At 57.1% G+C, this 27,951-nt stretch overlaps 3 protein-coding genes across 8 annotated transcripts; 2 read left to right on the top strand and 1 right to left on the bottom strand.

The window, feature by feature from the left end:
- The first annotated feature begins 7 nt into the window (after positions 1–7).
- Positions 8–4,239, top strand: vipas39 (VPS33B interacting protein, apical-basolateral polarity regulator, spe-39 homolog). 4 transcript variants are annotated; one of them, XM_061813041.1, is made up of 18 exons: positions 14–473; positions 943–1,045; positions 1,112–1,240; positions 1,309–1,344; positions 1,630–1,694; positions 1,769–1,825; positions 1,890–1,982; positions 2,055–2,088; positions 2,233–2,335; positions 2,545–2,572; positions 2,666–2,739; positions 3,047–3,122; positions 3,188–3,310; positions 3,381–3,422; positions 3,507–3,683; positions 3,776–3,865; positions 3,932–4,036; positions 4,100–4,239. In XM_061813041.1, the coding sequence occupies exons 1-18, from the start codon at positions 390–392 to the stop codon at positions 4,118–4,120; spliced, it is 1,440 nt and encodes a 479-aa protein (XP_061669025.1). In that variant the 5' UTR covers positions 14–389; the 3' UTR covers positions 4,121–4,239. The 4 variants fall into 4 exon arrangements, 3 of the variants coding, with proteins under 3 accessions (XP_061669024.1, XP_061669023.1, XP_061669025.1); XR_009793898.1 differs by having other exon boundaries at positions 8–473; positions 2,545–2,739; positions 3,507–3,694; XM_061813040.1 differs by having other exon boundaries at positions 9–473; positions 1,309–1,345; positions 1,643–1,694; positions 2,545–2,739.
- A 579-nt stretch (positions 4,240–4,818) lies between these two features.
- cdc42bpb (CDC42 binding protein kinase beta (DMPK-like)) lies at positions 4,819–22,244 on the bottom strand. Of its 2 annotated transcripts, XM_061813024.1 has the most exons (37): positions 20,703–22,244; positions 19,796–19,887; positions 18,894–18,977; positions 18,728–18,823; positions 17,944–18,092; positions 17,110–17,203; positions 16,849–17,049; positions 14,947–15,195; positions 14,359–14,584; positions 13,600–13,692; positions 13,391–13,524; positions 12,256–12,498; positions 12,071–12,181; positions 11,586–11,830; positions 11,401–11,506; positions 10,565–10,689; positions 10,396–10,501; positions 10,177–10,325; positions 9,999–10,096; positions 9,855–9,934; positions 9,552–9,620; positions 9,373–9,447; positions 9,197–9,302; positions 8,996–9,132; positions 8,485–8,624; positions 8,334–8,415; positions 8,047–8,263; positions 7,905–7,967; positions 7,602–7,843; positions 7,173–7,527; positions 6,974–7,071; positions 6,822–6,906; positions 6,623–6,740; positions 6,437–6,554; positions 6,144–6,359; positions 5,367–5,475; positions 4,819–4,961 (listed from the first exon to the last, which is right to left on the bottom strand). In XM_061813024.1, exons 1-37 carry the CDS (start codon positions 20,887–20,889, stop codon positions 4,846–4,848), a joined length of 5,214 nt encoding a protein of 1,737 aa, XP_061669008.1. In that variant the 5' UTR covers positions 20,890–22,244; the 3' UTR covers positions 4,819–4,845. The 2 variants fall into 2 exon arrangements, with proteins under 2 accessions (XP_061669008.1, XP_061669010.1); XM_061813026.1 differs by lacking the exon at positions 6,144–6,359.
- Positions 22,245–23,647: 1,403 nt separating this feature from the next.
- On the top strand, positions 23,648–27,778 carry ckbb (creatine kinase, brain b). 2 transcript variants are annotated; one of them, XM_061813047.1, is made up of 8 exons: positions 23,648–23,796; positions 25,212–25,415; positions 25,594–25,748; positions 26,373–26,505; positions 26,577–26,748; positions 26,816–26,939; positions 27,088–27,277; positions 27,391–27,778. In XM_061813047.1, exons 2-8 carry the CDS (start codon positions 25,223–25,225, stop codon positions 27,567–27,569), a joined length of 1,146 nt encoding a protein of 381 aa, XP_061669031.1. In that variant the 5' UTR covers positions 23,648–23,796; positions 25,212–25,222; the 3' UTR covers positions 27,570–27,778. The 2 variants fall into 2 exon arrangements, with proteins under 2 accessions (XP_061669031.1, XP_061669030.1); XM_061813046.1 differs by having other exon boundaries at positions 23,665–23,796; positions 25,215–25,415.
- The last annotated feature ends 173 nt before the right edge of the window (positions 27,779–27,951 follow it).

Genomic DNA, 27,951 nt, shown 5'->3' with positions numbered 1-27,951 from the left:
GAACCACCGGCTGCTCCTCCGCTCCCTCTCAGGGTCACAGCACTAACTTCCGGATCCCCTTGTCGTCAAATTCGCTTTGGAGCGGCCCTTTGAATGCACGGTGTGGAATTTCGGGACGTCAACAAGCCATTTTGTGGAGTTTTACTCGCTTAAGTCAACATCAGACACTTGGAACGTAAAACTTACCACGTCATGTCACATTGTTTTAGTTTGAAAGGGGCTGGAGGTAAGGTGAGGCCACTTGACTACATTTCCCAGCAGCCTCCGCGAGCCGGAAGCCGAGCGGCTGCCTCGCTTCGGCACTTCCGGAGATCGCCAAAAGCGAAAGGCGGGCGCGTCAGCTCGTCGGTCGGCTCGTTGACTTCCTTTCTTCCTTTTTCTTTTCAGGGATGATGAAGAGTCGCTCGGATGAAGAAGAATACTGGAACGCTTCCAAGTTTCAAGCGTTCACCTTCGACGATGAAGACGACGAGGTGAGGCCGCGAACCTGCGGTTGATGGCGGTGTACCACGTGATCCGGCGTCACGCCCGTCACCCGGAGAAAAGATCGAGCTGCAGGCTGGCGGCAACATTCAGTTCACAATCGCGACCGACTTTTTACTTTCCAGCAATGTTTATTTGTATTGTTTTGCTTCGACTTGCAAGAACATTCGGCTGTCAGCGAAGGCAAAATTCAAACAATTCAAGCTATTTGTTAGGGTTTACTCGCCACCCAAACACGGTAAAAAAAAAAAAAAAAAAACAATTTGAAAGGGTCATCGCGGGAAACGCCACAGATGGGATAACAAACAGCAGCCGCTCGTTGTAACGCTTTAAGGTAGGGACATCCGGGCAACACCGGCGGCGCAACACGTGTAGACGTCCGTTTTTTGCCGTCGCGCAAATTGGATTCTCGGTCGCCAGCGAGTCGTGACGCTTGTCTTTTGTTTCCCGCTCGTGCAGCTGAGAGAATCCAAATTGGCGTTCGAGAGCCTCGCGCAGCTGCCGGACGGGGACGACCGAGATCACGTGGAGGAGGTCAGCTGGAGCGGCGAACCTGTCGGAAGTGAGAACGCCGCCGCCCCTCGGTCGGCGGGTCGCCCGCTGACGAGCGTCCGTCCGTCCCCTTCAGGCATCTCGCGGTCCGTGCGAGAGGCGGCGGCGGCGGCCGGTCAGGGGACGGAGGGAGAGGTCGCCTGCTCCGGCCGCGCGGATCTCGAAAAGGTCAACTCGGGATACTCCCTCAGCTCGCTCTTCAAAGGTCAGGCGGGAGCCGAAAGTCGGGAGGTCACGTGACCAAGTGTGACTTTTGTTCCGTCCGTTCGGCAGGAAGGAAGGTCGGAGGCGTCGCGGCGCCGCTTGACGGTGAGTCGCCCGGGTTTTTTTTCTCCTCTGCGTCGAGGCGCTAAGATTAGCGCCGTGCCGTTGATCCCAGACACCGAAACCGTTGAAGTGTCTTTCCTGCGGTTGGGTCTCGGGGGCCGTGTTTGATTCCCTCGTGAAAAGTCAAACGAGTTCCCCCAATTGGTGTTTTTTGTTGTTGCGCGGGGCCGGAACGGACTTTCGAACATCCCCGCGCGAAAGCGTTTTGAGTCTCCGGAAAAAGGTCCGGTCACGTCCGAGGCCATTTCCTTGTTGTTTTCTTTTCAGTGCCCGGCGACCGGTCCGGCAGAGCGGTCGCTCCGGAAATCCGAAGACCCAGAAGCGAAAAAGAGGTACGCCGGCGTCCAGTGCGGGCGGGCTGAGGCCACGCGGCCGTCAATCAAACCGCTGACGGCTTTGTCGGTAGGATCTCCTTGGTGATTGGTCGCCCGAAGACGCCGTCAGCAAGATGCGGCAAGGGAAGGTGTGTCTGTGATGCCCCCCCCCCCCCCCCCCTTCCCGACTTAACGGCGTCCCCCTTCCACCAGACGGTCCCTCTGGAGCGTTTTCGTCGCTTGAGGGACAAACTTGTCCTCCTGGACGCTTCGGTGGACGCTCGGGACGGAAACGTCATCACGGCCGTAACGTTTCTTGTGGTTTGTCTGGTGCGCCGCAGGTGAACTTTGTTGACGCCGACCTTTTTTTCTTTTCAGGTTTTAATTTTCCTCAAGAAAAGTTTGAGCAAAGGTGAGTCGGCAGTTTTTCTCCCACAAGTCGGAGGCACGCGAGCGCGACGGACTCGACCCGTTCGCGTAGAAGCGGCCGCGAATCCTTTCGGAGCGGACGAAAGGTTCCGTTCGAGTTTGTGCCTTTTTTTTTTTTTTTTTAAAGAGGTTCTGTTCGGCGAGCTGGCCTCGAGGCCGACGGCGCTGCGACATCTTGTGGCCTACTTGAGCGAAAGCGGAGACCACGCGCTGCTGGCGGAACTCTACAGGTGCGACGACAACTCAAATCGTCTTCCCGGTGAAATCCCGTCGATTTTTCTTTGGAATTTGAAGACGCACCAATGAAATAGTCGAAGGCGACATCGCGATTCAAGGGTCGCCGCCACCGGGGGGCAGCGCAAAAGAAAAGTGCAAGCCGACGACTTTGCATTTGTGAGGCCGCCCGCTTTGGAAGCTCAAGTTTCGCGTTTCTTCTCAGAGCTCTCGGACGCGACGAGGATGCGGCGGTAAGTCCGACGGGCTGCGCCGCCGAGTACGCGCTCCGGAGTAAAAGCGGAACTCCGCCGGGTCTTTGTGTCGTCGTGTCTCCGCGGCGACAGCTGCTTCGCTACAAGGAGCACCTGAACGTGACGGACGAGAAGGAGAAGCGCGACTTCCTCAAGAGCTGCCTCAGGTCAGTCGCCGTTGGAAGTTCCACTTTGAAAACGCTTTTCTGTTGAACAAAGGGATCTACGCTGTCCAATTTAAGGCCCGTTGGCCTCGCAGTTCTGAGGACCCGGGTTGGATCGCGGCCCCGTGCCTGCGTGGCTTTTCTCCGGTTAGGTGGTTTTTCTCTCCCGCGGCGCAGACGTTTGAAAACTCCCAAAAGATGGCCGTCACGTTCCTTCCGGTCCGTTTTGGAGTCTGGTCACCGCGGCGACCGGCCCGCGTCGCGGTCACCTGGCTCTCCGCTTTTCACCCATTCCGGAAGTTGTTCCCAGTCTGCAGTTTTCCGCCGAAGACCAGGTCCACCTCCGAGACCAGGTCTCTCTGCTGGAGAGGCAGATGCTGCTTGAGGTCTGACCGCCGCGACGTCCGGCGTTGGGTTTCCCGATACGACGACTGTCGCCGTTCTCCGGCAGGCGACGGACCGCCAAGCCGAAGCGGAGATCTTCCGGAGGTTTCCCCGAAGAGCTTCCGTCCTCCACGTGCCGCTCGTCACCACGCTGTACTACTGCTGCTTCTACCACTACGGCCAGCCCGAGGTCAGGTGGGCCCGCCCGCGTCGCGTCCGCGGAAAAGAGCTCGGCTGACGTTCGCCGCTCCGGTCCGCAGGGGAACCTCAGCAGCCCGCAGAACCTCCGCAACAGTTTCAAGGTGAGCGGCGACGCGCACTCGCACGGGGCGTGGGGCGCTCCGACTGACAGACAGACGCCGGCGCCGCCGCCGTCGTCGTCGTAGATCTCGGAGAAGCAGTTCTTCGTGACGGCGTTGAGCGCTCGGGCCAAGCAGAAGTCGTGGAGCGACGTGGACGCGCTGTTCGCGGGCCGCAGCTGGCTCGGCTTCACCCGGAAGAAATCTCCGCTCGCCTTCCGGGTCGTCGTCGACATCCTGCACAGGAGCTCCGCCCCCGTGCACGTGAGCGTTTGGTTAGGAACGGGTCTTCCCGGCTGCAACGGGCTTAGGAACCGAGTCCGGGTCCGCTATTGTCGAACCCCCTCGACGGACAGGTGCTGCAGGAGTACGTGGCCCTGGTGGAGGACGGCCAAGTCAGGATGGCGCTGGCCCAAAAGCACAAATGTCACGACCTCGTCATCAACGTGAGCGCGCTCGACGTCCGCCTGCGGCGCGCGTGACCTCGCGTGACCCCCGCTCTCTCGCGTCAGGCCTATCGGGACTTAAAGGACAGACGGCTGTTGCTGGGATACCGCGGGAAGGTGGAGGCGGGGTCGGCGGCCGAGAGGAAGATCGACGAGCTGCTCGACAACTCGGTGAGGAGGACCACGGGCCGAGCGCGTCGCTCCGTCACCCGTCAAATTGTTTTCTCCTTTCAGCAAATCCGATGGAAGAATTGACGGGGGTCGACGGGGGTCGGAGGTCGCGTCCCGTGGGCTCGGCTGCAATTCCAATGATTCGGGGAGCGTCAGAAGGTGTCCATTTTGTACAAATGGAGCCGTCGGAACGGCTTTCGTTGAAATTTGTCCACGTCGGTCCGGCGCGTGCCTCGGCGCCGGCTGACCCCGATGACAGAAACGGACCGAGGGCCAGACGCTTCGTTTCAAATACATTTATTCAAAACAGAACCCGACCCGATGACAAAGTTCGGCCGCCGTCGGCGATCGGCTCGTCGGTGTCCGATAGAAAGCCGGCAGGTGAAAAAGCGAGCGAGCGCCGACGATCGCGGCGGGCAAAAGATTCTTTTATTCTTTGTCGTCAATACAAAGGGGGGGGTGGGGGGGGGTTTGTAACCTGTCGATTCTGGGAAGAAAAACAGTAGTGTTGATCTGACCTGCGAGGTCAAAGGGTAAGGGGCGGGACAATAAACAACAATGTGCAACTTCCGTACAGTGTCTTTTGTTCTCTTTCTTTGTGCACGCAAAAGTCAAACGGGAAATGATTTTGTGAGTACAAATGAGTTTCTCCGGCGGCGTTTCCTAGCAACAAAAGATTTAAAAGCAAAATAAAAGCAAGGAGCTGACTCACAGCGTCACAATTGAAGAGCTCCAAACAAACGACGGAGTGTGCGCGTGTCAAGGCTCAGAGCGCAGAGCGAGGCTGCGGCGGGGTCAATAAAAGTCCATCAGTCGTCCGAGGACAAATCGACACACGACTCCGCGGCGGGTGTCGCCTCTCGGTCCAAGTCCGGCTCCGCCTCCGCCTCCTGAGTCCCGCCGGGCGACGCTCCTCGCGCAAAGTCTACAAAATCACGGAGACCCGTCACGATCCGGTCGAGCCCAAAAACGGAGTCACGGCGGGCGGTCACGCGTCACGCTTCAAAACTCCTTTTCGAGGATCCACCGCCAAAAGTACGCCAACGTTCCGTCATCTTCGCAAACTTTGCCGAAGCTGCACCACGCAATCGGTCCAACTAACGGAACAGAACATCGCCGGGAATGAACCCGACTATTCAAAGTACCGCGCAAACATAGTTCATCTCCTCGTACTAGATGTGAAACCCGGATGCGGGCGTGAGCCAACTGAGTGAATCTCCGCTTCTGGTGAAATCGGATCCGCGTCGCGAGAAAATAAGCCCAAAATAGATTGGGAATCTCTATCGCGGGGCGGAATTCCTTCTCCGGGGCACAAATGAAAAGCCGGTACCTGAAGCGGTCCGCGTCAGGTGCGTTTTGCTCCTCTGATGCCGGGAGATGCCGGAGAGCGGGCGGGGCTTATCTTTGACGCCGTCGTCTTGGGAGGAAGTCAGCGCCCCCTGCGTGCGACAAACACACATGCAGGCGGGCTCACGCGACGCCGCGGTACTTGCGCACATTTGCAATTTGAAAAACATTTCCACACGGCGGCAAAATCCATTTCTCGGGAAATGATGGCCACGACGTCTAAAGGCTAAAGTGCACCAAACGGACAACAATCCAACTTTCTGCAATGGTCTGCAAGGTTCGCCCAAATATTGAAAGCTGCTGTCCGAAAATCTCTTCACTTCACTTGAAGTTTTTTGTAATTTTGAGAGAACCCAAAAAAAAAAAAACGTCAGGAACGGGAGAATGTCGACAACGAGATTGTTTGAATTGAAACGACTTCGGGATGACTCAATCGGTCTCATTTGCTAATCAATCAGTGTCGCGCTTCACTACGCAATAAACGTGCGGCTCGGCTTGGTCCTGGATTTGTGCAAAAACTGGCGCGAGGTGGCGCAGCCGCGGCAAAAGCGGAGGCTCACCAGAACCCGCCGCCGAAGCGACGCGGCCCACGCGTCGCTAGCGCGGGCCGCGTCGCTAGCCGTGCATTGGCGGGCGCCGTCGGACGAGCGAGAGGCGGGGGGGGGGGGGGTGGGGGGGGCAGGAAGGTGGCGGCGCGTGTGTGCATGCTGCAAGCGTGGATGCGGGTGGGGGGAGCGGGGGGGTCCGGCATCCTTATTACCCTTCCCAGAGAGCAGACGGAGGGAGAGGAAGAGGAGGAGGAGGAGGAAGGCTGCAGGAGGCTCTGCTGGGAGGAGGACGAGGCCGAGTCCTTCAGCAAGAAGACGCCGGCAGACGACGACGTCATGTGATAGACGTGCTCGAAGTTGGAGGGCGAGGAGATGAGGGTGTGACGAGAGGCGGAGGGGGACGGGGAGGGGGGGGCCACGTCGCCGACCTGGAAGTCAGGGAAGGACGCCGGGAGTCAGTCCGGGGAAGGCGAAGACCGACCGACGGACGGACGGACCAGCTTACCAGGGGGAGGTCCATGAGAACCTGCATGCCGTCTCCCGGTCCCATGTGAGCCACGTGGTTGAAGTTGGTGGGGTTGGAGATCATCTTAGACCTCAACTCGGGATCTCTGAGCATCTCCCTGAAGGGGCCACAAAAATAAGTCTCGCAGGACAAACCCGACCCGGCACGGGGGTCGGGGTCCTCCACCTCCGCTGCTGAAGTCTTTCTTCCTCAGGAACTTTGAAGAGGAACTTCCTCTTGCTGCGCGTGCGAACCATCAACTTCCTGCTGTGGTCGGACATCTCGGGAATGGTCAGGTCTCCCTCTGCCAGGATGCCAGGAGAGAAAGAGGACTTATAGGCGGGGGGTCCTCGTGGACCCCCACAAGGGTGGCGCTGGCTCCTACCTGATGACGCGTTGCTGAAGTAAATGAGGCGAGGAGCTTCAGAGGTCAGCAGGTTGAGGGTCCCTTCAACGTTCAGAGGTCGGATCTGAGGGAGGACACACGGGTCACCGCGGCGGTTCTGAGGCCGTTCCGCCCCGGCGCCAACACTTTACCTTGCGCAGCGAGATGGTCTGCACCCACTCGGCCGTGCGGATGTCGAAGACGTCCACGCCGCACTCGCTGTAGACCGTCAAGTGGGAGGAGTTGGAACCTACGGCCAAACACAGCGCTTAGCGGCCTTCCCGGACAGACGACACGCTCGACGCCATCTGGCGCGATTTCAGCCCCCCGGAGCAAAGGCGAGGGACGTACTGCAAGCTAGCGGCGCGGCGGGCCACATCAGCTCCTGGGTCCGCGAGCGGCGTCCCTGTCCGTCCACGAAGACGCCCAACTGACTGAAGCACAGCAGCACTTCGCCCGATCCCACCTCCAGGGCGTGCAGGGCGTCCAGAGGCTGCTGGGCCAAGAAGGCCAGCGACGGGTCGGTCGGGCTCACCAGGCTGACGGGCGACGCCTCGCCCTGGAGCGCCAGCAGCGCGAAGCCCGAAGGGTAGCCCACGCACAGCCGCTCCCGCACCATCCCCAGCCACTGGACCGTCCCCGGAGCCTGCGCCTCCCACAGCCGCTTGTAGTGCGGTTTGGCCCGCGTGATCTCGAAGCAGAGCACCTATGAGGGCCAGGCGGGCGGTGAGAGAGAGGAGCAAGGTCGAGGGTCGACGGGGGGTTAGGCCGGCCTCCGACCTGACGTTTGACGGCGGCCAGCAGGCAGGCGGGTCCGCCGGGCCGCAGCACCCCGGCCGTCAGAGCCTGGCACCCTTTGGTTTCCGCCAGCTTGACGTCGAAAGCGGCCTCGCTCCCGTCCAGCAGCCCCCACGGGTGGAGATGCACGGTGCGGTTTCGGCCGCACAGCAGCGCGAACATTTTGGCCCTGGGGATGGCCTCCATCTGGTGAACCTTCCTGCTGTCCGCCACCCGCACAATCACTTCAAGAGAAAGCGCAGCGTCAGCCGAGGGCTCGTCGGGCGTACACACCCGGGCGCTCACCGTCTCGGGTCACCTCCACCACAAACAGGCCGTCCTCGGTTCCCAGGGCGATCCGCTCCCGGTCTGCGGCACACAAGGGACACCGCGGGCTTCAACCGAGGGTGGCGACGCCAGGCTAACTTACGGCGGCACCTCGACGGACCCAGCACGGCTCCGGACAGCGTCGTCTTGATGATGGGCAGCGAGGCGTCGTAGGCCTCGTGCAGGATGTGGACCTGCTGGTTCTTCAAGGAGTTCTTGGCCACGATGCTTTGGAGACCTTCCAGGATGCGCACCCACTTCCTCTTCTCCACCTCGCTCTCGGCCAGAACCAACAGAGACACGCAGCACGGCAACGAGCTCGGCTGCGACGAGGTCACCTGCGCACAAAGGGCCGCGGGCGTCAGCCGCCGACCGTCCCGCCCCGCCCAGAGACGGGCGCCGTCCTACCCGGAAGATGCACGGGACGTCCTTCCTGGTGGCGTGGATGACGTCCGACGCCAAGACGGAGCTGACGGAGAAATCCTCGTCCCTGCCGAGGCGCAATGACAATTTGGTTGACGGGCCCCTCCCCCTCTCCGCAACCCCGGTCTGGGTTTACCTGAGATCCAGCACCAGACTGGCCACCACCCCGGGCTGAGTGGACTTCCCCTCCGGGACGTCGTAGAGGAAGAGTTTACAGTCCGAGACCACGGCAAAGGCTCGCTGCCAGCCCTTCTTCACGCCGCTGGGCTTTGGAATCTAACGGGAGACGACGACGCCGTTGAGAGGCCGGCAACTTCCGCGTATTGCGCGGGGGGGGGGGGGGGGGGGGGGGGGGGGGCTTCACCAGACGCAACCGAATCAACAGCCAAAGGCGGAGAAGCTCCCGCCGTTAATCGTCCGCTTAGCTAGCTTTCCCTGTGTTTCGGGTTAGCGTCGCGGTCGCCTGAAAGGGGCCACACTGACGCCAATTTCCACGCGAGCATTTTGTCGACTTCGAGCTAAAGTTCAAGTGGGGGGGGACCTCGTCTGACGCGCTTTGGCGAAGCGTCCAAACCACAAAGTCAGACGGTTACACAATCGAGAGAGAGCGAAAAGCCGCTGAAACTCTTGAAAAAGGATTTTCCTACCCTGACGTATCCTTTGTAGGCGGTGCCGATCCCCCTTTGGACGTCGACCCCCTGCGGCCTCTTGGCCTGCTCCGCCGGGATGGGGCACACCAGGGGGGCGTGGTCTTTGCAGGCCACGTGACAGATGAAGGAGCAAACTGCGGAGAGAAGGCGAGGGTGAGCGAGCGAGCCCCGTCGGCGGACGAGAGGGCGGCGCCAAACCTTCGCAGGCGTAGCCCTGCCGCATCAGGCCCACCATGAGGGCCGTGCAGTGGGTGCACTGCGTGGGACTGGAGAAGGTCTTGATGCTGAGCTGGTGAGCTTTGGCCTGCAAACACATCACGTCAGTCGCTAAAAGGACGCCTCCGACTTTCATTGGGAGCGGCGCGGCGGCGGACCTTCGGCGCGCTCGCCGACGAACTTCCGTAAGTGGGAGGGGAGGGGCTGGTCGCCATCGACGAGGCCTTCAAATCCTGAAGACAGACGGGGGTCAATTCAGATACGTGCCAAAAGAAAATTCTAGACTGGTTCGAGGAGTCCAAACAAATGACGAACTACGGCGCGTTGCGATCCTTACCTCGCTGTCGGAGGCGGAGGAGGGCGGCGTGCTTCGGGATCTCAGGAGGGCGCCCTCCAGGTCGCTGGTCTGCGGGTCACATCTCCATCATCAAGTTGACATTCACAGCTCAACTTCACCCTTTTGTATCAAGTTGCACCCACCCCACCCCACCCCACCCCCAACCGGCTGGGATGAAAGACTCTCCGTAATGATCCCAGCTCAACTGGAAAATGTTGGGCGCGACAAACTCGAGATTTTTATGCGCCTAAACGACTGCCGTGACCTGCTCCGGGTCACCGCGCGGACGGACGGGCGACTCACTCTGAAGGTCAGGTCGGGCGCCAGCGGAGAAGTGTTGAAGTATTCAAAGATGGCGTCCTGGAAGTCCGGAAGGTTCAGCGCTGCGCACAGACAGTCAAAGGTTAAAGGTCAGCACGTTACCCCGCTCATCCGGGCCTCCCTCACTTTTGTCGGCGCGCGCTCGTCCGTCTTCCATTTCCTTCTTCAAGCTGTCGAGCTGCGACGCCATCTCGCTGCTTCGCTCCTCGGAATCCTTCAGCTTGCTGCTCGCGCCCGACGCGGGAAGGGTGAGCGGAAGACGTTAGCGTCTGCCGGCGACAGGGGACCACGCGCGACCTCTGACCTTTCCAGCGCCACGTTGGCCGCTTTGATCTTGCGCAGTTCTTGGTGGACCACCTGTTTGGCCCGGATCTCGGCATCGAGCGCGGACTGCAGCTCCAGACGGGCCGACATGTCCAACTTTTGACTGCGGCGCACCTTCCACAGCGGGTCCTGGCGGGGGCGGACGTAAACGTTAGGATGGCGACACGGTGCCCGTTCTACGGACGGGGTGCCAGATTACCAGAGTTCTGCTGCCCAGGTTGGAGCCGCGCAGCGTCTCCAGCTCCTCCGTCATCTTGGTGGCCAAAGCCTGAAGGTAACCGCGAGCGTCCTTCTCGTCGCTCACCCTGCGGACACGCACGGCGTGAGAGAGTCGGTCTCCTCCCGGCCAACGCCGGCCGCGTTCTCACCACTGGATGATCTCGGCGATCTGAGCCTCCCAGTGAGCCACGCTCTCCTTCTTGGACGCCGCGTCCTGGAGGTCGTCTTCCAGCTGGCGGTTCTGAGCGGTCAGCTTGTCCACAAACGAGCACAACTGGGGGAGGACACCCAGGAAGGCCGTCACAGAATCCGAGAGATCCTAACCTCGTCCGTCGCCCGACATTAGTCCTTGGCTTTTTGGGACCATTTATGAAAATTCTTACATATTTTTCCTCTCTGCTGTAAAGTTCAACAAATCAAAATCAAGCGCAATAAATATGATGTAGTTTATTCCTCATTAACCTTAACTTGCTGTTTCGGAGAGCAGTCCCAGCCTCAACCCCACTCGAGAAACAATTTCAGAAACGACATGTATACTAGAAATATATCTATGTATATATTTAAAAAAAAAAAATATGAAATGATTCCCTTTTTTTTTTTGTTTGTTTTTTTAAACATCAATCAGATTTGTGATTGGATGATGGGGAGCGCCGAGGCAGAACTCCCGCCGACCCCGAGAGGCCAACCGCGGCTACTTTTCGGCGTACGTCAAGTCGTCATGCGCGATGATCGTAGCGCGAGAAGCACGACAGATTCTTCCGTCCGCAAGCGACGGCTACGTGTTCCAGGAAGAGCCGCGGTTCCGAGCGCAACCTTCTTTCGGCCTTTCCTGTCATCGCTGCGAGCGTTCAGGGAGGAAAAAAAAGGAGATTTCGAGGGGTTGAGTGGGCCCATTAATCTGTCAAGGGAGTTTGGGGGGGGGGGGGGGACCAGGAACCCCGTCGCAGGTCCGCGAGGCAAAGCTCAGCCTCGGCGAGTCACCGACCTTGTCGGTTTCCGTCAGCAGTTTTCGGTTTTCTTCCATCAGGAGGTTCTTCTCTCGCTCGTGTTTGTCCTTCAGGACGCCGACCGCTTCGTCCAGCTCGGCTCCTCTGCGGGAAAAGAGGCCGGCGCGTCGGCGCCTTGAGTCCGCCGGACTGCGGGTCGGTCTTCCGCGGGACTGAGACTCACCTGTCCCTCTTGTCCTTGTCCAGCTTGTCCTTCAGCTGCAGGATCTCCTTGTTGGCGGCCAGCTGCAAACTCTCGGAGTCGCGCAGGTCTTTCCGCAACTTCTTCATCTCAGTGGAGTACGCCGAGTCCCTCTTCGACATCTCCTCCTCGTAGAACAGAACCTTCTTGTCGAGCTCCGCCTTGAGCCGAGACAGCTCCTGCTGAGACTCCGCACCCCCCGCCGCGGCACCTTTCCCCTGTTGAGACTGAAAACCGGAGCGTAAGGGGGGGCTCGCCCGTGCAGAATTTCTTACGGCCAAGCGAGCAGCCTCCGTTGCTAAGTATCCCGCACGCAGCGTTTGGCGGCAAGCGAGCCCTCCAAGGATGCGTCTCGTGTCGGAGCCGCAATTACGTTTGAGTCCATATTTGTGTTATAAATAAAGTCTCTCTCTCTCTCTCTCTCTCTCTCGCTCGCTCAGCCGAGCACGGCGCCTGCGACCGCTGACCTTGAAGCGCTGGAGCTCAGCTTCCAGCTGTTGGGCGTAGACTTCGCTGCGCTCCTTCAGCTTCTTCTCCTTGGACGCTTCTGCCGCGGCTTCGTCCAGCTGAGCCTCCAGCTGAGGAGAGAAGCGCCGGGACGTCACAGAGGCCGCGGCCCCGTCCCGCTCGCCTGGCGACCGCTCCTTCTCACCTCTTTGCGGCTCTTCTCCGTCCTGCGCATGTCCTGTCTCATGCCGTCCATCTTCTGCAGGAGAGCGTCCGTCTCCTCCTCTTTATCCCGAAGCTGTCGGGAGAGGCGCTGCTTGGAGGAGCGCAGCTCGGCCGTCCTTTCCGACAGCTCCGAGAACTCCTGCAGCGCCGAGCGTCTCTGGGAATGGGCCTCCTTCAGTTCTCTCGACTGGCTCCTCAGACGCTCCAGGGCCTCCTGCATTTGCTGCTCGACAATTGAATCGCCGTTTATACGGCGTCAGGCGAAGTCCCGATGCGTGGTCGCGCGCCTTCGGCGTCGTGACCTCGACGGGAAGACGCGCAGCTGACAGGACGGCCGGGACGAGATGAAGCCATCGACGTACGCGGCTAGCCAATTTTTGGTCGGAAGTTGCCGAGTATTATTAAATATTACACTCGAGCATTCACTGTAGTCATCTCGCCGCACTGTGCACCATTTGGACGTGCTGTCGCCCTAAAGCTCAAGCAGCACTTGAAGCTGCGTACAATCCTTCAAGAAAACAACGGTTACCGCCCTGGACTGTTGCAACTGCTCTAACTGCTGGAGGACTCTGCATCCTTAAGGCGTACCGTCATCGCCGGACTCTTGGCAACTTGGACCTCGCAATGTCTTGCAGTGTCAAAAGCGTTCCCTGTCTGGCGTATGTCGTTCTCGTAGAACGGCTCCCAACTAGCGGAGACAAATTCTTTGTCTGCTTGGCAAAAGAGAGCCCATTGTGACTGTGTTATGTGCTCAACGAGTACGCAACTATCACTTCCGTCACGGCGTAGATATTGATTGACAGAATGCGTAATTGTCCTTTGGGTCAGTTTTACAGTCAACTTCAAGTGGATTCCTACTTGGAAGCCATTGTCTTTTCCGACGTCCCGTTTCGGGGACCGGTCGCTCACTTTCTACTCCGTACAAAGAGGTTTTGACGAAAGCGCCGCGTATATTTCAGCTGTCGAGTTTTCCACGCGTTCAAGCTGAACGCACCTTGAGGCCGAAATAGCAACCGGAAGCAAACATTGTGGAACTCGGCTTGACAGCTCGTTTTTGTTTGAAAATGTTGGCGGCAAAAGAAATTTCTGATCAGACCGGGCGTCCACTTGCTGACCTTGTGCACGTCGTCCTTCTCCAGTCTCAGCGTCTTGACCTGCTTGTCCAGGTTTTTCAGCTTGGAGGCGGAGCTCTCGTAGTCCTGCCGCAGGGCGACCGCTTCCTCCAACCGGTGCTCCAGCCTGTCCGAGTCTAGCGGAGCAGAGGGACGCCGGGGCGCTGCCGTGATGCCACCGAGCAAGGACGGCGGCCTCCTCGCTCGCTCACCTGCCAGCTTCTTCTTCAGCCGCTCGATCTCCTCGTTCAGCTTCTTGATCTCCTTGTCTCGACTCGGCGGAGCCTGCAAGGCCTGGGCCGACTCTGTAGACGTCCGCAAACGCACACCGGTGAGTGGCACGTTGGACACCTTTGCGGATTCATTCAGGGCAGAACTTTTACGGGGGCCAACTTCCACAGTTGAGAACTGACTGACAACCCAGAAAAACCCAGAAACACACAAAGGACCTTCCAGACTGATTCTCCGGTCTCACGAGATCGAGCCAGAACATTTGGGCTTTTGTTCTAGGCAGATTTTCAGAACCTTGTCCCGTGTCCCCGCAGCCAAAGTGACCTTTGGGTTCTTCCTGGCCCCCCTCACCGAGGCTCTTCTCCCCCCCCCCCCCCCCCCCCCTCCCCTCCGCTCCGCTCAGTTCAGTTTGGCAGGACGGTCAGCCCGTCGTCCCAAACGTCTTTTCCATTTAAGGATTATGGAGGTCTCTGGGCGCTTGAGAACCTTCCACAAGTTCCACGTCGGGCAATTTAGGAGTGTCTGAATACGTGCAGACAAGCCACATTTCAGGTTTTCTTTTCTTTTCTTTTCTTCCCCTGTGCGTGTACATTCATGAGGAAACAATGAACTTGGATGATTATAGCTCTTTATGGCTGCAATACCATTTTTTTCTCTCATTGTCACAAATGGGACTCCTGTAAGTAAAATGCAGCATTGGATTTGGGCGAGGTCAGCAAGTATTTGCAGCAGAGTGTCACCTTCCAGTCTGCGGTTGAGTTCCTGCTTCTCCAGTTCCAGACTGCGGATCCTCCTCTCGAAGGCCTCCACCTCCACCTCCACTTCCCGCCCCGCGTCCGCCGCGCCCGCCTCCTCACGGCTGCCGCGCCCGCGGTCAGAGAAGCGGCTGCCCGTGGTGTAGGTGAAGCCCACGAAGGGGAGGTGCTGCCCGGTGAAACCGCTGTGCGACGTGGGCGGACCGATGTCCTGCGCAAACCACAGCGGCGGGACCGCGTCAGCTCGTGCGATTGCCGGGTCGGCGCGAGCGGGTGCCAGTCCCGCCTGGAGTTTACTCTAAAACTAAAACGTGCAAACCCACGGGCTCCCCCCGTTCAAAGTCCTGCTCGAGACTCCCGAGAACTTCCACAAACAGCGGCCCCCTCCTCGAGCTCAAATACGTGCCGTATCACGGGGGAAATCAACTCGTGTCTCGAGGCCCCACCGCACAAAATTCCCTCATCCGACCCATTAGCAGCAACAAAGAAAACAAGAAGGCAAAGTCACTTCCGAGTCTTTCCGATGCGTTCAAAACAAGCAACATTTTAATAAGCAAGGCAAGTCGCCCTCACCGGGTTCTTCAGGACGTCGTCGTCCACGTCAAAGTTGGACGTGTCGGTGGGAGACGACACGTCGGGGACGTAGGGCGCCTCGGCCGAACGGATGTTGTCCCAGTCGATGCCGCTGAAGAACGGGTGGTCCTGGAAGTCGGAGATCCCGTTGGAACCCAGACGCCGCTCCCGGGAGCACAGCAGCCTTTGGATCAAGTCTTTGGCCGACTCCGACACGTCGCTGACGTGGGCGGGGAACTGAAAAGGCTCCTGCAGGGGGGACGGGGAAAGAGAAGGAAGACCACAAAGTCAATGACAACTTCATCCTGACGTGGAGTTGCTGTTTTTTCCCCCGACGGACTTCACGATTTATTGCGGTCCCTTAACGTTACTCAACCCTTCTAAAGACCTCGCAATACGCGACGTGAGAAAGGTTTTGTCGAGATGGCAGCGTGCCAGAATGCTGGGTCCGGTTGGACAAGCCACTTCAACTTGTGCACCTCCCACAATGGGCACTAGAAACCCCCTTGATGGGAGTCTGGTCCCGAATCACAAGACTCGGCAGTGTGGCAACATTTGCCAAAAGTGCAAGTCCCACGCTGCCTCAAACACTCTAGCCTGCAATCTCAGGTCCGAACGACAGCGGAGGTCGAGTCCTTTGACGGGCTCCACCTGAGAGAGCGTCACGGGTCAACTGCACGGACTCTGGAGCACCTCGTACGCGAGGATCCCACTTGTGGAATTCAGCTGTGTTCAACACCATCGTCACTCAACTCCCCCTCTGAGCTTCTCCAGATCGACGCCTCGGATTTCACGTTCCTGGGAATTAGGTCCTTTCGGGACACCACGCGAGGACCCAACATCAAGTCCGTCCTCAAAAAGAACCCAGCAAAGAAATATCGGTACCCTCCGCTCGCCCCGCTTGACGACTTGCACATTACGAGGACTGAGACAGGAGGGTGGAAATTCCACGTCCTGGTCAGCAGATCTTGCACATCCAAGAATTCAAACCAAAACCAGACAGTCCAACAGTTTCAACAATTTCAACGCCGGCACGGTGAACAACCGGTTAGTACGTCTGCCTGACGGTTCGGAGGACCAGGGTTGAAACCCGGGCCCCGCCTGTGCGCCTTTTCTCCGCCCGCCCGCTCCGCAATAACGTGCACAGTAGCTTGAGTGAATCCTCTGAATTTCCCGACCGAGTGCCCTGCGATTGGCCGGCGACCGGCTCAGGGTGTAACCCCGCCTCTTGGAGGCGCGGCGCAAAACGAGCGTTAGGACGGGTGGAACTTTGATCGCGTCTCGTCTTTTATACAAAATGGAGGCCAACGGAACCAGCTGAGCAAGGAGAGCAATTCATATTTAGAAAATGGGACGAGAGCCCGGGGACGCGCCGGAGGACAAAAGGCTGACACGTGTCATCTGATTACTTTTGGAGTGCGGCGCCGTCAGAGCCAAGATCACTTTTCACTTGATCGGGTTACTGACAGAAAAACGACGCCTTGTCCCAAAAGATTGGCTGAGAAGGATCATTCTTTCCATCATTACGTGGATTTTGAACGTAATTCAGTCAATCGTTTGCAATTCAATTCTCTAATCTAGATAACTTTCAATATATGATTTTTTTTTTTTTTTTTTAAATAAAAGTATAATTTCCATCCCTTGATGTAAAAACATGACTTAAGTGTAAATTGAGACGAAAATGCACAAAGCGATTATGATTGCGTTCCTGGTTTGGTCCATCAAATCCATCAGAACGTCTGCATTTTTCATGATCTTGGGGTTTTTTTTTTTTTTTTTCCCCAAGCAAAGCGAATGTTTGCAAAGGGCCCAAAGAGAATCGGACCAGGCAAATTTGGAGAGGCCGCAACGGGAGGATTGGGACTTCTGAAGCAAGGCAAAGAAAAAGGCCCCAGCGCCCACCTCGTGGTTCATGATCTTGCCGTAGGTTTCCACCAGAGACTCGGCGTAGAACGGCGTCTCGCCGTACAGCATCTCGTACACGCACACGCCCAGGGACCACCAGTCGCACTCGGGTCCGTAGCGGCCCATCCCGTCCTCCATGGCCTGCAGGATCTCGGGAGAGATGTAGTCCGGGGTGCCCACCGCCACCGAGGACTGGACCTGCGCGGGCACACTTTGCTCAAAGGGCCCGTCGTGCGTCCGTGCGCGCGCGAGCGTTACCGTGCCGTCCTCCGTCATCCGCAGGCAAGACCCAAAGTCAGCCAGCCGAATGTGCCCGTTGACGTCCAGCAGCACATTGTCAGGTTTGATGTCTCTGAAAGAAAATGGTTGGAAAGCTGCAGCAGGCCTGAGCGGGGCAACCGCGCCTTCGCTTTCGAGCGGAAAACGCAGTCCGTGGGCCCGCCCCCAACCCCCCGCCAGGTTGCGACGCTCTTCTCCCATGAAAGCGAACGGAAAGGCCTCCCCGACGCCCGAAAAAAGGTTGTGTTTTCCCAGGGAAAATTAGCAGACGGACTTTTCATGGCGCGCGTCCCAGGCCACAGGTCAAACAAATCCTGCCTCGTGGGACCCCTCCGTGTCGCGCTCCTCTCTCAGATCTTCAGTACGACACAGGCGCGTTCTGCTCAGAGGATAAAGACGACATGGCTGATGGTTCATCCGTCCACGCCGTTGCTGGTCAATCCCCGGTCCAAAGGGTTGCACTCATTCGCGACTTTTCTTTCAGCTGTTGTTGGCCTATTTTCAACACCTTTTGCAGTTCAAATTCCCGCCTCTTTTTCAAGCAATTTATTGTTCACCATTTGCCAAAGTGCTGCTCATGGTCGGCACAAGAGAGGTACGCGAGTGCGGGGCGACGAACGACTGGCGAGCTCCCAGCGGTGGACATTTCCTACGCCCTCAGCGCTACAACGCGATTTGTCCGTCAACTTTTCAAGGCCCTCCGCGGTGGTCAGAGAGCATTCCGTGAATCCTTTCAGCCTTCAGGTCAAAGGTCAAAAGGATGACGGCGTTGAGAAGGAAGGAACTCACGGCTGACATCCTTTCGCGACGTACCTGTGGATGTAGTTCTGCCGGTGGACGGAATGCACGGCCAGAACCATTTCGGCTACGTAGAACTTGGCCATGTCCTCCGGCAGGCGATCCTCAAACTTGCTGAGCAGCGTCAGCAAGTCTCCACCCACGTAGTAATCCATCACCAGGTACTGCAGAGGCGGGCGTGGCTCATCGTTACTTCACGTGATGTGCACTTTTCTGGGCCATCGTTACTTCACACGACAAGTACTTTTCTGGGCCATCGTTACTTCACGGGCCGTGGAAGTAAGGAAGGAAGGAAGGAAGGAGGAAGGAAGGAAGGAAGGAGTTTGGAGGCTTAAAGCGGCACGTCCGAGTCAGCTCAAGCAATCGGGCGTGGCCGACGGAGAGTCAAACATATTTTCCGTGCGCTCTCGGCCACGCCGCCGCAGCCCACGCGGGCTTTTTTTTTCCCCCGTCAATAAATTGGGAACAAAATCAATAAACAAACCCATTGATTATCAGCAGGGACCCCCCCAGACCACTTTTATGTATTTTTGCACCAGAGTCCGGAGTCTTTGATTTGAAGGATCTGCCGATAGACCCGGCAGAAGCGAATGGATATAATCATCCATCCATCCATCCATGCATGCAATTTCTTAGCCGCTTACCCTCACAAGGGTCATGGGAGTGCTGGGAATGGAGGACATTTCCAATGAATGACCCGTTTTTTGCCAGTCATGTAACGACGACGACATCGGCGTGCTAATCGCATCACGTAATGGCTTTGCTCCCCGAGAACGCGAGTAGAACAAAGTGTACCGACCAGGTAGTTGTCGTCCTGGAACGCAAAGTGCAGCGCGGTGATCCACTTGCTGTCGCCTCTCACCAACACGTCCCTTTCCTCACGGAAACACGCCGTCTGCGCAAAGGCGACACGTCGCGTCACTCGGTGCCGTTAGCGTCCACGGCCGCCGCCTGACGACACCGACCTCGGCTCGCTTCAACATCTCCCACTTGTTGAGGATCTTCATGGCGTAAACCCTCTCCGTTTGCTTCATCTTCACCACGGCAACCTGATGCCAGGAAGAAAAATGCCAATTGTCCAGCCGTCTTCGCTTTCGCTGACATTTTACAGATAAAAAGTACTCGCGGCGTCAAGGGCAAATACTTCTACCGGTATCGTGCTCTGGAACATCACAAGCCCATATAAATATACGATGGCCCGATATTATTACATGCACACAGTCAGGTTGAAATGAGAAGTCAGTGAAGAAAGAAACCAAGAGTTTGTTTTCAAAACGACACGTAGGCATTTTGTTTTCAGATCTACGAAACTCGCGCCAAAACGATCCAGCTCCGAATGGCGCGAGTTTCGTAGAGCTGAAAACAAAATGCCTACGTCTCGTTTTGAAAACAAACTCTTCAAATATTGCCTCGACGTCGACGTTTCATCAACATTTGCTCTTGGGGGCCTAAAACGCGATGCGCTGGTCCAGACGCGGCCCCGGGGCCGCGAGTCGGACACCGTTCCGAGGTCAACGCCCAAAACATTCCAGCGGGGGGCCGCGAGCATTCGCCGCGCGCCGCACACCTCGCATAGTCACGCCGCGTCCCAGAAACGGGGCGTGCCGTTGCCCCCGGGCGCCCGACGCGAAGCGCGCCTTTCGAGTTCCCGTCGAGCTCGCTGCCGAGACGTCGACGGCGCCCGACGCGGATGTGCCGCGTCGATAAACAAAACAGCAAAATGGGCGGACGACAGGAAGCTGCGAGCTGCAAACAGGAAAAGCACCGGAAAGCCTCGCTGTGGCGCAGGAAGTGGACGTGCGCGCGCGCGCACACACACACACGTTTCTTGTGAGGAGATGAAAAGGTCCAAAACAGGAAATGTTACCTCGCCAAAAGCTCCACGTCCAATCACCTTCAACATCTCAAAGTCGTCTCGGTGCAGTCGCAGGTCTTTGACGGCCGCCGTGAAAGGTCTCACTGGACGCGCGTCGGCAGTTGGAAAAGGGCCCACAAGGAAGTGATTACAGATGCAAAAAAAAATGGACAAAATTAGTGATGAGCGCATTCACGGGCGGCTATTTTTATACACCAGTAAACGACCGGAGACGTCCTTTGACTTGAATGTTGGCAATTGGACTTTGCTAAAATCAAAGCGGGCCAACCTGTGGGCCAAGCAAGATTTCTGCTTTGACTTTGGAAAACAATCGGCAACATTTTGGCCAATTTTTCAATGGACGTTACAAAACAGAGCAGCAAGTGAATCCTCGTCAATTCTTGCTTGTCCATTTCCGGTCCTGTTTTTGAATAAAGTGATGTAAATGAGCTTTTTTTTTTTTTTTTTAATCCAAATGCCGGCTGAATGGAAGAAGCCCTCCCTGGGATTTGAACAGGCGGGCGCGGGCCCGGGCCCGGGCCTGGGCCCCCTCCCTCCCCCACCGCCGTTTTGACGGGCTGTCATCGTTTGCCGGGTCTCCCGATTCGATGCTCGCCGGTTCGCTCATTTCTCGGGAACGATCAAAGCGGACCCGGGATTTGAACAGACTGGCTGGCGTTTTGGGAGAAATCCGGTGTGAGCCAAATGTTTGCTTTGCTTCTTCCGGCACTAGAACCGGTCCAAGGGCTCGCTCCATCTTTTTTTTTTTTTTTTTTGCCACCTTCAAAGACACCTTTGCGGAACGTCGGAGCCTCGCCCGTCGCCTACTTCACAGCGAACGCCCCAAAGTAAACTCGTCCGGAAGACCCGACGGACGGACCGGACGGTGTGGGGCTGGGTCGCGTCGGGTTCGTCTTACCCGAGTCGAGGAAGTCCGTGACGTGTTTCTCCCTCTTGAGCGGGCAGTTGGAGCACTCGCTGTGCACGCAGATGAGGAGGTCGAGGAGGGTCTCGACGCTCACGGTGCCCGACGGCGATCCGGTCCGGTCCAGCAGCATCTCCTCGAGCCGCTTGAGGCGGACCGGGGGCGGCTGGGAAGACGCCATGGTCGCGGTTCTGGCCGGGCCTTTGCTGAGACTCAAAGGCTAAAGGGTTCGCTACTAAGCCCCGCTAGCTGGTTAGCTCGGACTAAACATTCCCGAGCCTCCCGGTTCGGTTGCTTGCTAGTGTGCGTGTGTGTGTGTGTGTGTGTGTGTGTGTGTGTGTGTTTGGTACCGTCGTCCAAACGTCCGTCGCCTGTCGAGCCGACAGACGTCGGGCTTTAATCCCGACCCAAATCAAATGTGCGCCGTTCCGTTCGGAGCCTCGTCCCGTCCCGTCCCGTCCCGTCCCTTCCCTTCCCTCACAGTCGCCTCCACCGTCGCTCCATTCTCGCCGGCGGGCGGCCGATCGGTTCGTGACCCCGTCCGGGCGGCACCGGCACCGACTGACGTTGACGTTACGACGGCGGGCGACCGGCCCGGAGACGACTGCGGTGCGTTTTGTCCGAGCTTCCCGGGCGGAGCACGGCGATGGCTGCTGAATCCAGGTCGTCTCCCTCCGCCGCACCGACAACCACTTCCGCCCAGTTCACAATAAAAGCGATTTTACGCGGGGATAGGGGCGACGTCTACCGGGGAATGCCCCCGCACTTCTGTTCTGCTCTTCAAATCGTGGCGGTCGGACCACGGACGCGGTTCCCGAGAATCCGGAGCGACGATCTGCGTCGGTCCAGGCGAGAGCTTTTGTTTGGAAAAGAAGAAGCCGCAACCACCGGAAGTGGTGCCGTGTGCGACTGTTGAGCCCAAAGCGGCCCGGATCACAGGATCCGCCTTCCCCGCCGGAAACGCCGCCGTGACGTGACGTCACGTCGCGTCGCGTCGCGTCGCGGGCCCCCTGGAGCCGGGAGGAGGCGGCTTCGTGACGTCACCGCCGCCAGCAGGAGACCGGGACCGACGTTCGGGGTGACGTCATTTGGACACCGATCACAAAGGCCGGGGTGCGGTGCATGCTGGGATTGACAGGAGAGGAGAAAAGAACAAGCACAGCGGAGCCACAAAGTCCGGCAGACCCGCTTCGGTCTTCTCTCTGCTGGAGTTGGAGCTGCCGAACCTTCTGTGCGAGAAAAGTCACACTTTGACACAACCAGAAATGATTTCAACTTCCAACGGGGCTCGTTCGTCACAAGCAGAGATATGCGACGCCAAGAGCAGCCATTCCGCCCACGAGTTGCTCGATGCCGGGGAAGGGGGGACACTTTTCCAGCAGCACCTGGAAGTGTCACCGGAGTACCAAGAACTGCAGCGACGTGGCTACGCCTTCGGTCTTGTTTGTACTCAACGTGCAAGTCGAACAAGGGCGGCACCGAATTCCTTGCGTGGCGTTCCATATTTGGCCAATAAAGCTCATTCATAGTCTGACACCTCGTGGCCAGGTATGAGAATGACATGTGCCGAGCACCCGCTCGACTTGTTCGTCCACTGACGCTCCGGTGTGGGCGTGATCACGTCATAATCACGTTTTGGGGGGGGGGTCAACATTTTTTAACCCGGTCACGTGATCCGGGTTTGTTGATTTATTTGTCTGTTTGCTTATGCATGTATTTATTTTGTAGGAACCAAAAGTCAAATGTTACCACCGTCACGTAGGGGAGTGTGAATACTGCATTTACAACTTCAAAGTCAAACACAACTGAACTGGAAGCGAAGCAGTGATCCTTGTGCATACCGCTAGAGGGCGCCCGCTCACTGAGCCTCCGACGTTCTCCTTCCAATTTCAACGTTCAGCCACCGCGAAAAGCCACATAGTCAAGGAGCAAAACGTCTTTACATATTTGCCTCCAGTTTCCTGACTTGCCTAATTCCAAGCATTCCGACTCCTGATTTCATTCAACACACACTGGAAACTGAACAGAATCCTTTGCATTGTCTGTGAACTTTTGTGCGGAATGTTTCATTTCTCTGCTGGGGAGCAAAACACACACACGTGTCTGGATCTCGCTGCCAGCGGCAGCCAATCACTGAGCGGCTGGTTGTCACGGCAACAGTCACACGGTCCTCTTGTGTCCCAGATTAAGGGCTTTTAACCCCGCCCCCTCGCCCTGTCTCCCGATTCCTTCCTTCCTTCCTTCCTTCCTTCCCGCTTGAACAGCCAATCAGCTTTCATCCCCGATCATCAGTCGGGTTGCGCCTGCGTGGCTCGCCCGGCGGTTGTCACGACGACGACGACGACGGAGCTAAACGGGGTCAGAGCCGATGCTGTCTAAATGTCCCACAATGCACCTGGCTGCCAGCCACTTACATAAGGGCCCAGGCGACCAATCGGAGCAAAGGAAATGTCTTTCTTCATCGTCCTCGCAGTGGTCCCGGGTGGGGCGCACCCCGCCCAACCCCCCCCCCCCAACTTCATCTTCATCATCCGTCCCGCATCCTCCTCTTCCTCCCAGAGGAGCCAATGAGCATCCGAGCGGCGCGTTTTGTTGAGAGTCGCTTAAGATTCACAAGGCGAGCGCAAAGGGCCGAAAGGCGAAAGGTCATCTTTTCAGAAGTCTGTGAAAGTCAGCAATGTGTTGGAGTGATGGAGGTCCAGTCCAGCCAATCGGGTGAGGAGAGCGACAACGACGGCTGCGATTGGCCGAGAGTGTTGCAAATGAAGAAAAGAACGAAGGAAGGATGATGATGATGGTGACGTTCTTGCCATAGGGACCCCTGTCGGACCTTTCCCATGTCAAACGCACGCGAAAGCCGAACCGAAGCGGTACCGAATGAGTTTGGTGCTGCGTGACAGAATGTCACGTGACAGCGGCAACTTCCTGTCCAATGGCATGAATGGACTGTAAATAGGAGCCAATGGGGTGCGAGGGGCGGCTATAAAAGGCCGACCGCGCTCGAATCCGCCGCAGCAGCAGAACCGGACCGGACCGAACCGAACCGGACCAGATTCCTTCAGTCCGCATAGCACGACCGGAACCTCAGGTGAGGACCAATCATCTCGTGTCATGTGCATCAACGCTGTCAGCCGATGAGTCCGGTATGACGTCACACGCGTCAGGGTTCGGGGCTCGGTGGCGGGGGGGGGTCGTGCTGTCAGAACAAAGAACCGCTGTTTTCGTTCCCTTTCAGCCATTTCGTTTCCATCTCCGTTTTTTTTTTTTTTTTTTTTAAATTCCCTCTCGATGCAGATGGAGCTGGCGCCCGTGCACGCGCCTGCAGGTGTTGCGCAGTCAGCGCAAACGCGCGCGGGCCGCGTCCCCGCTAATCGTCTTTTGGATAGCGCGCGAGCGCGCGCGCGCACGCACGCACCTTCGGTGGCAGCAGATCGCGTGACGGTTGCGGCTACGCGCACGTGAGAAGGTCAAAGGCCAAGGTGAGCGGGAGAGGCCCGCACGCGCCGCTGCGTCACCGGCGCGCGACCTCAGCTCGACGGACGGACGCGAGCATCCGTTCGATCGCTGATCGATGGACGTGACCGCGACGAGTAGAATATGATGCATTCGGGCGATAATCTTCCATTTCTAATACATAAACATAAATACCCCGGATCACTCGCACGCGCGCAAACGCTTAGAGGGTGCACGGTGCGCTTGCGCTGATTTCCTCAACTCAGATTTAGGCCACAGAATAATCCAGGAGGCTTCACATTTGTCAAAAAAAGGAGGCATACAAAAAGAAGATATTGTCGAAAGAAAAAGTCCACTTGGCAAAGGGACCGTTGCAGTCTGAAGGTGCCTCCGGGTCAGGATCGTCATGACAGAAGTGATCCAAAATGGCTTCCCGGAATATTTTCAGGGAAAAAAAAAAACTGTCAACACAGAAGAGAAGCTAACAAAACTTGCTCCTGTGAATCAAAGTTGGAAAAATAGCCATTAAAACAATCTGAACTATCAATATAAAATCTATATCAATAACTATTCATTCAAAGAAACATTTAACCAGGGCTTCAAGTCTTTATTATAATTACTGATTCATGTCTCGATTGTCTTTCAATGAAGTGGGTTCCTATTTTTGACTTTTATCCTTTTCTTTCTTTATCAACAAAATTTGTGCAAATTGACTAAATAAATACAATGCCATCAATACGAAAGAATCAATTATTGTTTTCCAAAATAAAAGCAAATGTGTTATTTAAAAAAAAAAACACACACACACACACACACACGATAATGACTTCGAAGATATCAGACAATGTTAATTCTTAAGAGGGTCAAATTGAAGGATTTTTGGTCGGGGCACGGGCGCAGAAGGACGACAACTCGCGCCCGCGCGCCCGCTGCTACTCCAGGCAATGTTGACTTGCTCTAGGGCGCCCCCGAGCGCCCCACGCGCCAGGTGCGTCGGGTGCCACGCGTGACGTGTCGCTGTTGCGTTTGTGTGTGCGGCGGCGACGGCAGCAGAAGTCGCCATGCCTTTCGGGAACACGCACAACAAGATGAAGATGAACTACTCGGCCGAGCAGGAGTTTCCCGACCTGAGCCAGCACAACAACCACATGGCCAAGGTGCTGACGCCCGAAATGTACGCCCAGCTGCGGGACAAAGAGACGCCGAGCGGCTTCACCCTGGACGACGTCATCCAGACGGGCGTGGACAATCCAGGTAAAGGCCGACTCCTGAACCCGATTAGGAACTTTAATTGGATCCGCGGCTTTATCGACGCTTTCTGCCTCTTAATTGGACCGCAGCTGATCTGCGTGCAACTAAAGCGTCCTCGCTACTCGCGGGTCAATTTGCCGTTAAGTGGCTTCCGCAACCGCCGTGAATTTCGGACCCTCAGGTCATCCCTTCATCATGACCGTGGGCTGCGTGGCGGGAGACGAGGAGACCTACGAGGTGTTCCGGGACCTCATGGACCCCATCATCGAAGACCGCCACGGGGGCTACAAGCCCGACGACAAGCACAAGACCGACCTGGACCCGGAGAACCTGCAGGTAAAGTACGACGACCCCCGACCCGAACAAATGAAAGGAGGTTGGACGCAGGTTCGTCTGAAATGTTGACTTGCTGCTCTGAGATGGAGAACTGAATAGTCGGTTCCAGAACTGCTGAAGTGAGTGAATTCTTTTAATCAAGTCTGAACACAAAAGAGTTGGGGTGGGGGGGGGGGGGGGTTTGCAGAATCGGACACCACGGCAACCCCAGTGAATCCAGGGAAAGAGTTCGCTTTCCGCCCGAGACCGACTCCCGACTGACGGGGAGCCCAGGGTGGGCCAGCAGAAGTCCAAGTCGCGTTTCCCTAATCGTGATCGAGTCTGGATCTCGAGTAAAAGTTCTTTTGGGCCACTGGGGAAAAGGACATTGGGACAATTGGGACAATGCACTCAAACGAAGCAAGTCTGCAGAACGGTATGAGCGAATGTAGGCCAAAAACCGCAGGTCAAAAGTCATGGCTTAGCATCCAAAATGCGCTCCCATCCAGATTTGAAAGGGATAATTCGGACCTTCCCGCGTCTCCGTTTTGAGATTTCACCCGAGGAGCCCTCGTCGTCTCTTTCGAATCTCTCGGACGTGTTTCGAGGGGCTCGTACCGAGTGTTGGGCTCCGTCCGGTTTCAGGGAGGCGACGATCTGGACCCCAACTACGTTCTGAGCTCTCGGGTCCGGACCGGCCGGAGCATCCGCGGCTTCTGTCTGCCGCCTCACTGCAGTCGCGGAGAACGTCGCGCTATCGAGGACCTCTCCATCCAAAGTACGAGGCCGCTTCCCGCCGTCCGTCCGCGGCGCCCCCTGATGGTCAAACGCCAAGTTTGTACTTTGCAGGTCTGGACGCCCTGGACGGGGATCTGAAAGGTCGCTACTACGCCCTGAAAAACATGACGGAGGAGGAACAGCAGCAGCTGATCGACGACCACTTCCTGTTTGACAAACCCGTGTCGCCTCTGCTCTTGGCCTCCGGCATGGCTCGCGATTGGCCCGACGGTCGCGGCATCTGGTCAGAGCGGGTCAAATTTGCGCGTTTTTCCCGTCGGCGCTGCCGTGACGTTGACGTGCGCTTGCAGGCACAATGACAACAAGACCTTCCTGGTGTGGGTCAATGAGGAAGACCACCTGCGCGTCATCAGCATGCAGAAAGGCGGCAACATGAGGGAGGTCTTCACCAGATTCTGTACCGGACTCACCAAGGTCAGTGTCTCCAAACCAAAGTTGGAATAAGCTCAAATACGAGGGAACCTACGTGAAGTTAAGGCAGGCCAGTCAAGCTCCTTCATCCAGCTTTCCTTTCCCCAAAGTCAAAAATGGTTGGCCGCAACTAGTCGAGCCCTCGTTGCAGATCGAATCGCTGTTCAAGGAGCGAAGTCACGAGTTCATGTGGAACGAGCACCTGGGCTACGTCCTCACCTGCCCGTCCAACCTGGGGACCGGCTTGCGAGCGGGCGTCCACGTCAAACTCCCCAACCTCAGCAAGCACGAGCTCTTCGGGGAAGTTCTCAAACGTCTCAGGCTGCAGAAGAGAGGCACAGGTAGGGCTGAGCCTATGCTGCGGGGGGCGCTGTTGCGGTCTGGGAACTCGAGGGGGGCTTTTGGCGAGGGGAACCTTGCTTGAGCCGTGTTTTTTTTTTTTTTTCCCCCCCAGGGGGCGTGGACACAGCGGCGGTGGGCGGAGTCTTTGACATCTCCAACGCGGACCGCTTGGGTTTCTCTGAAGTGGAACTGGTCCAGATGGTGGTGGACGGCGTCAACCTTCTGGTGGACATGGAGAAACGCCTGGAGGCCGGCGACGCTATCGACGACCTGATGCCCGAGCAGAAGTGAACGCCTCACGTAACCACGATGACCCCTGACCCCTTAGTGTCCCCCCCAGCTGATTCACGGGATGTTAGTGAGCCACGTAGATGTCTGACACTCCTCGATTTTCTAGTTCTCGTTTTGAGCAGCTGAAATATCCCATAATAACAATAATAATGATGATATGAATCATAATAATAATTATGGTGATGATAATAAAGTCTGTGAAACACCAAGTCTTTATTGGGAGCGCGCGTGCGCGCACACACACACCACATTTCTGAACTCCATTGGCTGATTTGACGTCTTAACCTTTTAAACATTTCACTCAAACGTGAACTCAAGACCGCCGAAATCACAAACGGAGTTGGGTCGGGCCGATTCGGTGGATCGGAGCTGCTCCCCGATG

Source organism: Syngnathoides biaculeatus, chromosome 23, assembly GCF_019802595.1.
Source record: "Syngnathoides biaculeatus isolate LvHL_M chromosome 23, ASM1980259v1, whole genome shotgun sequence".
Lineage (NCBI taxonomy): Eukaryota > Metazoa > Chordata > Actinopteri > Syngnathiformes > Syngnathidae > Syngnathoides > Syngnathoides biaculeatus.
The sequence above is the reverse complement of the archived record's forward strand: the minus strand, read 5'-3'. Positions and strand labels throughout refer to the sequence as shown.

Bases quoted from the DNA above. Each gene is read 5' to 3' on its own strand.
- vipas39 (XM_061813039.1), top strand. From the start codon at position 390: ATGATGAAGAGTCGCTCGGATGAAGAAGAATACTGGAACGCTTCCAAG. The intron at 1,695-1,768 runs GTACGCCGGCGT...CTTTGTCGGTAG, and splicing joins GACCCAGAAGCGAAAAAGAG to GATCTCCTTGGTGATTGGTC. The intron at 3,684-3,775 runs GTGAGCGTTTGG...CTCGACGGACAG, and splicing joins GGAGCTCCGCCCCCGTGCAC to GTGCTGCAGGAGTACGTGGC.
- cdc42bpb (XM_061813024.1), bottom strand. From the start codon at position 20,889: ATGGCGTCTTCCCAGCCGCCCCCGGTCCGCCTCAAGCGGCTCGAGGAG. The intron at 10,690-11,400 runs GTCGGTGACTCG...GTCCTCCCCCAG, and splicing joins TGCTGACGGAAACCGACAAG to TTGTGCTCGTTTGTGGACAA. The intron at 9,621-9,854 runs GTGAGTCGCCCG...TGTGACCCGCAG, and splicing joins CGCCCGACCTGACCTTCAGA to ACCAGCGACCTGGAGGGCGC.
- ckbb (XM_061813047.1), top strand. From the start codon at position 25,223: ATGCCTTTCGGGAACACGCACAACAAGATGAAGATGAACTACTCGGCC. The intron at 26,506-26,576 runs GTACGAGGCCGC...TGTACTTTGCAG, and splicing joins CGAGGACCTCTCCATCCAAA to GTCTGGACGCCCTGGACGGG. The intron at 26,940-27,087 runs GTCAGTGTCTCC...CCCTCGTTGCAG, and splicing joins TCTGTACCGGACTCACCAAG to ATCGAATCGCTGTTCAAGGA.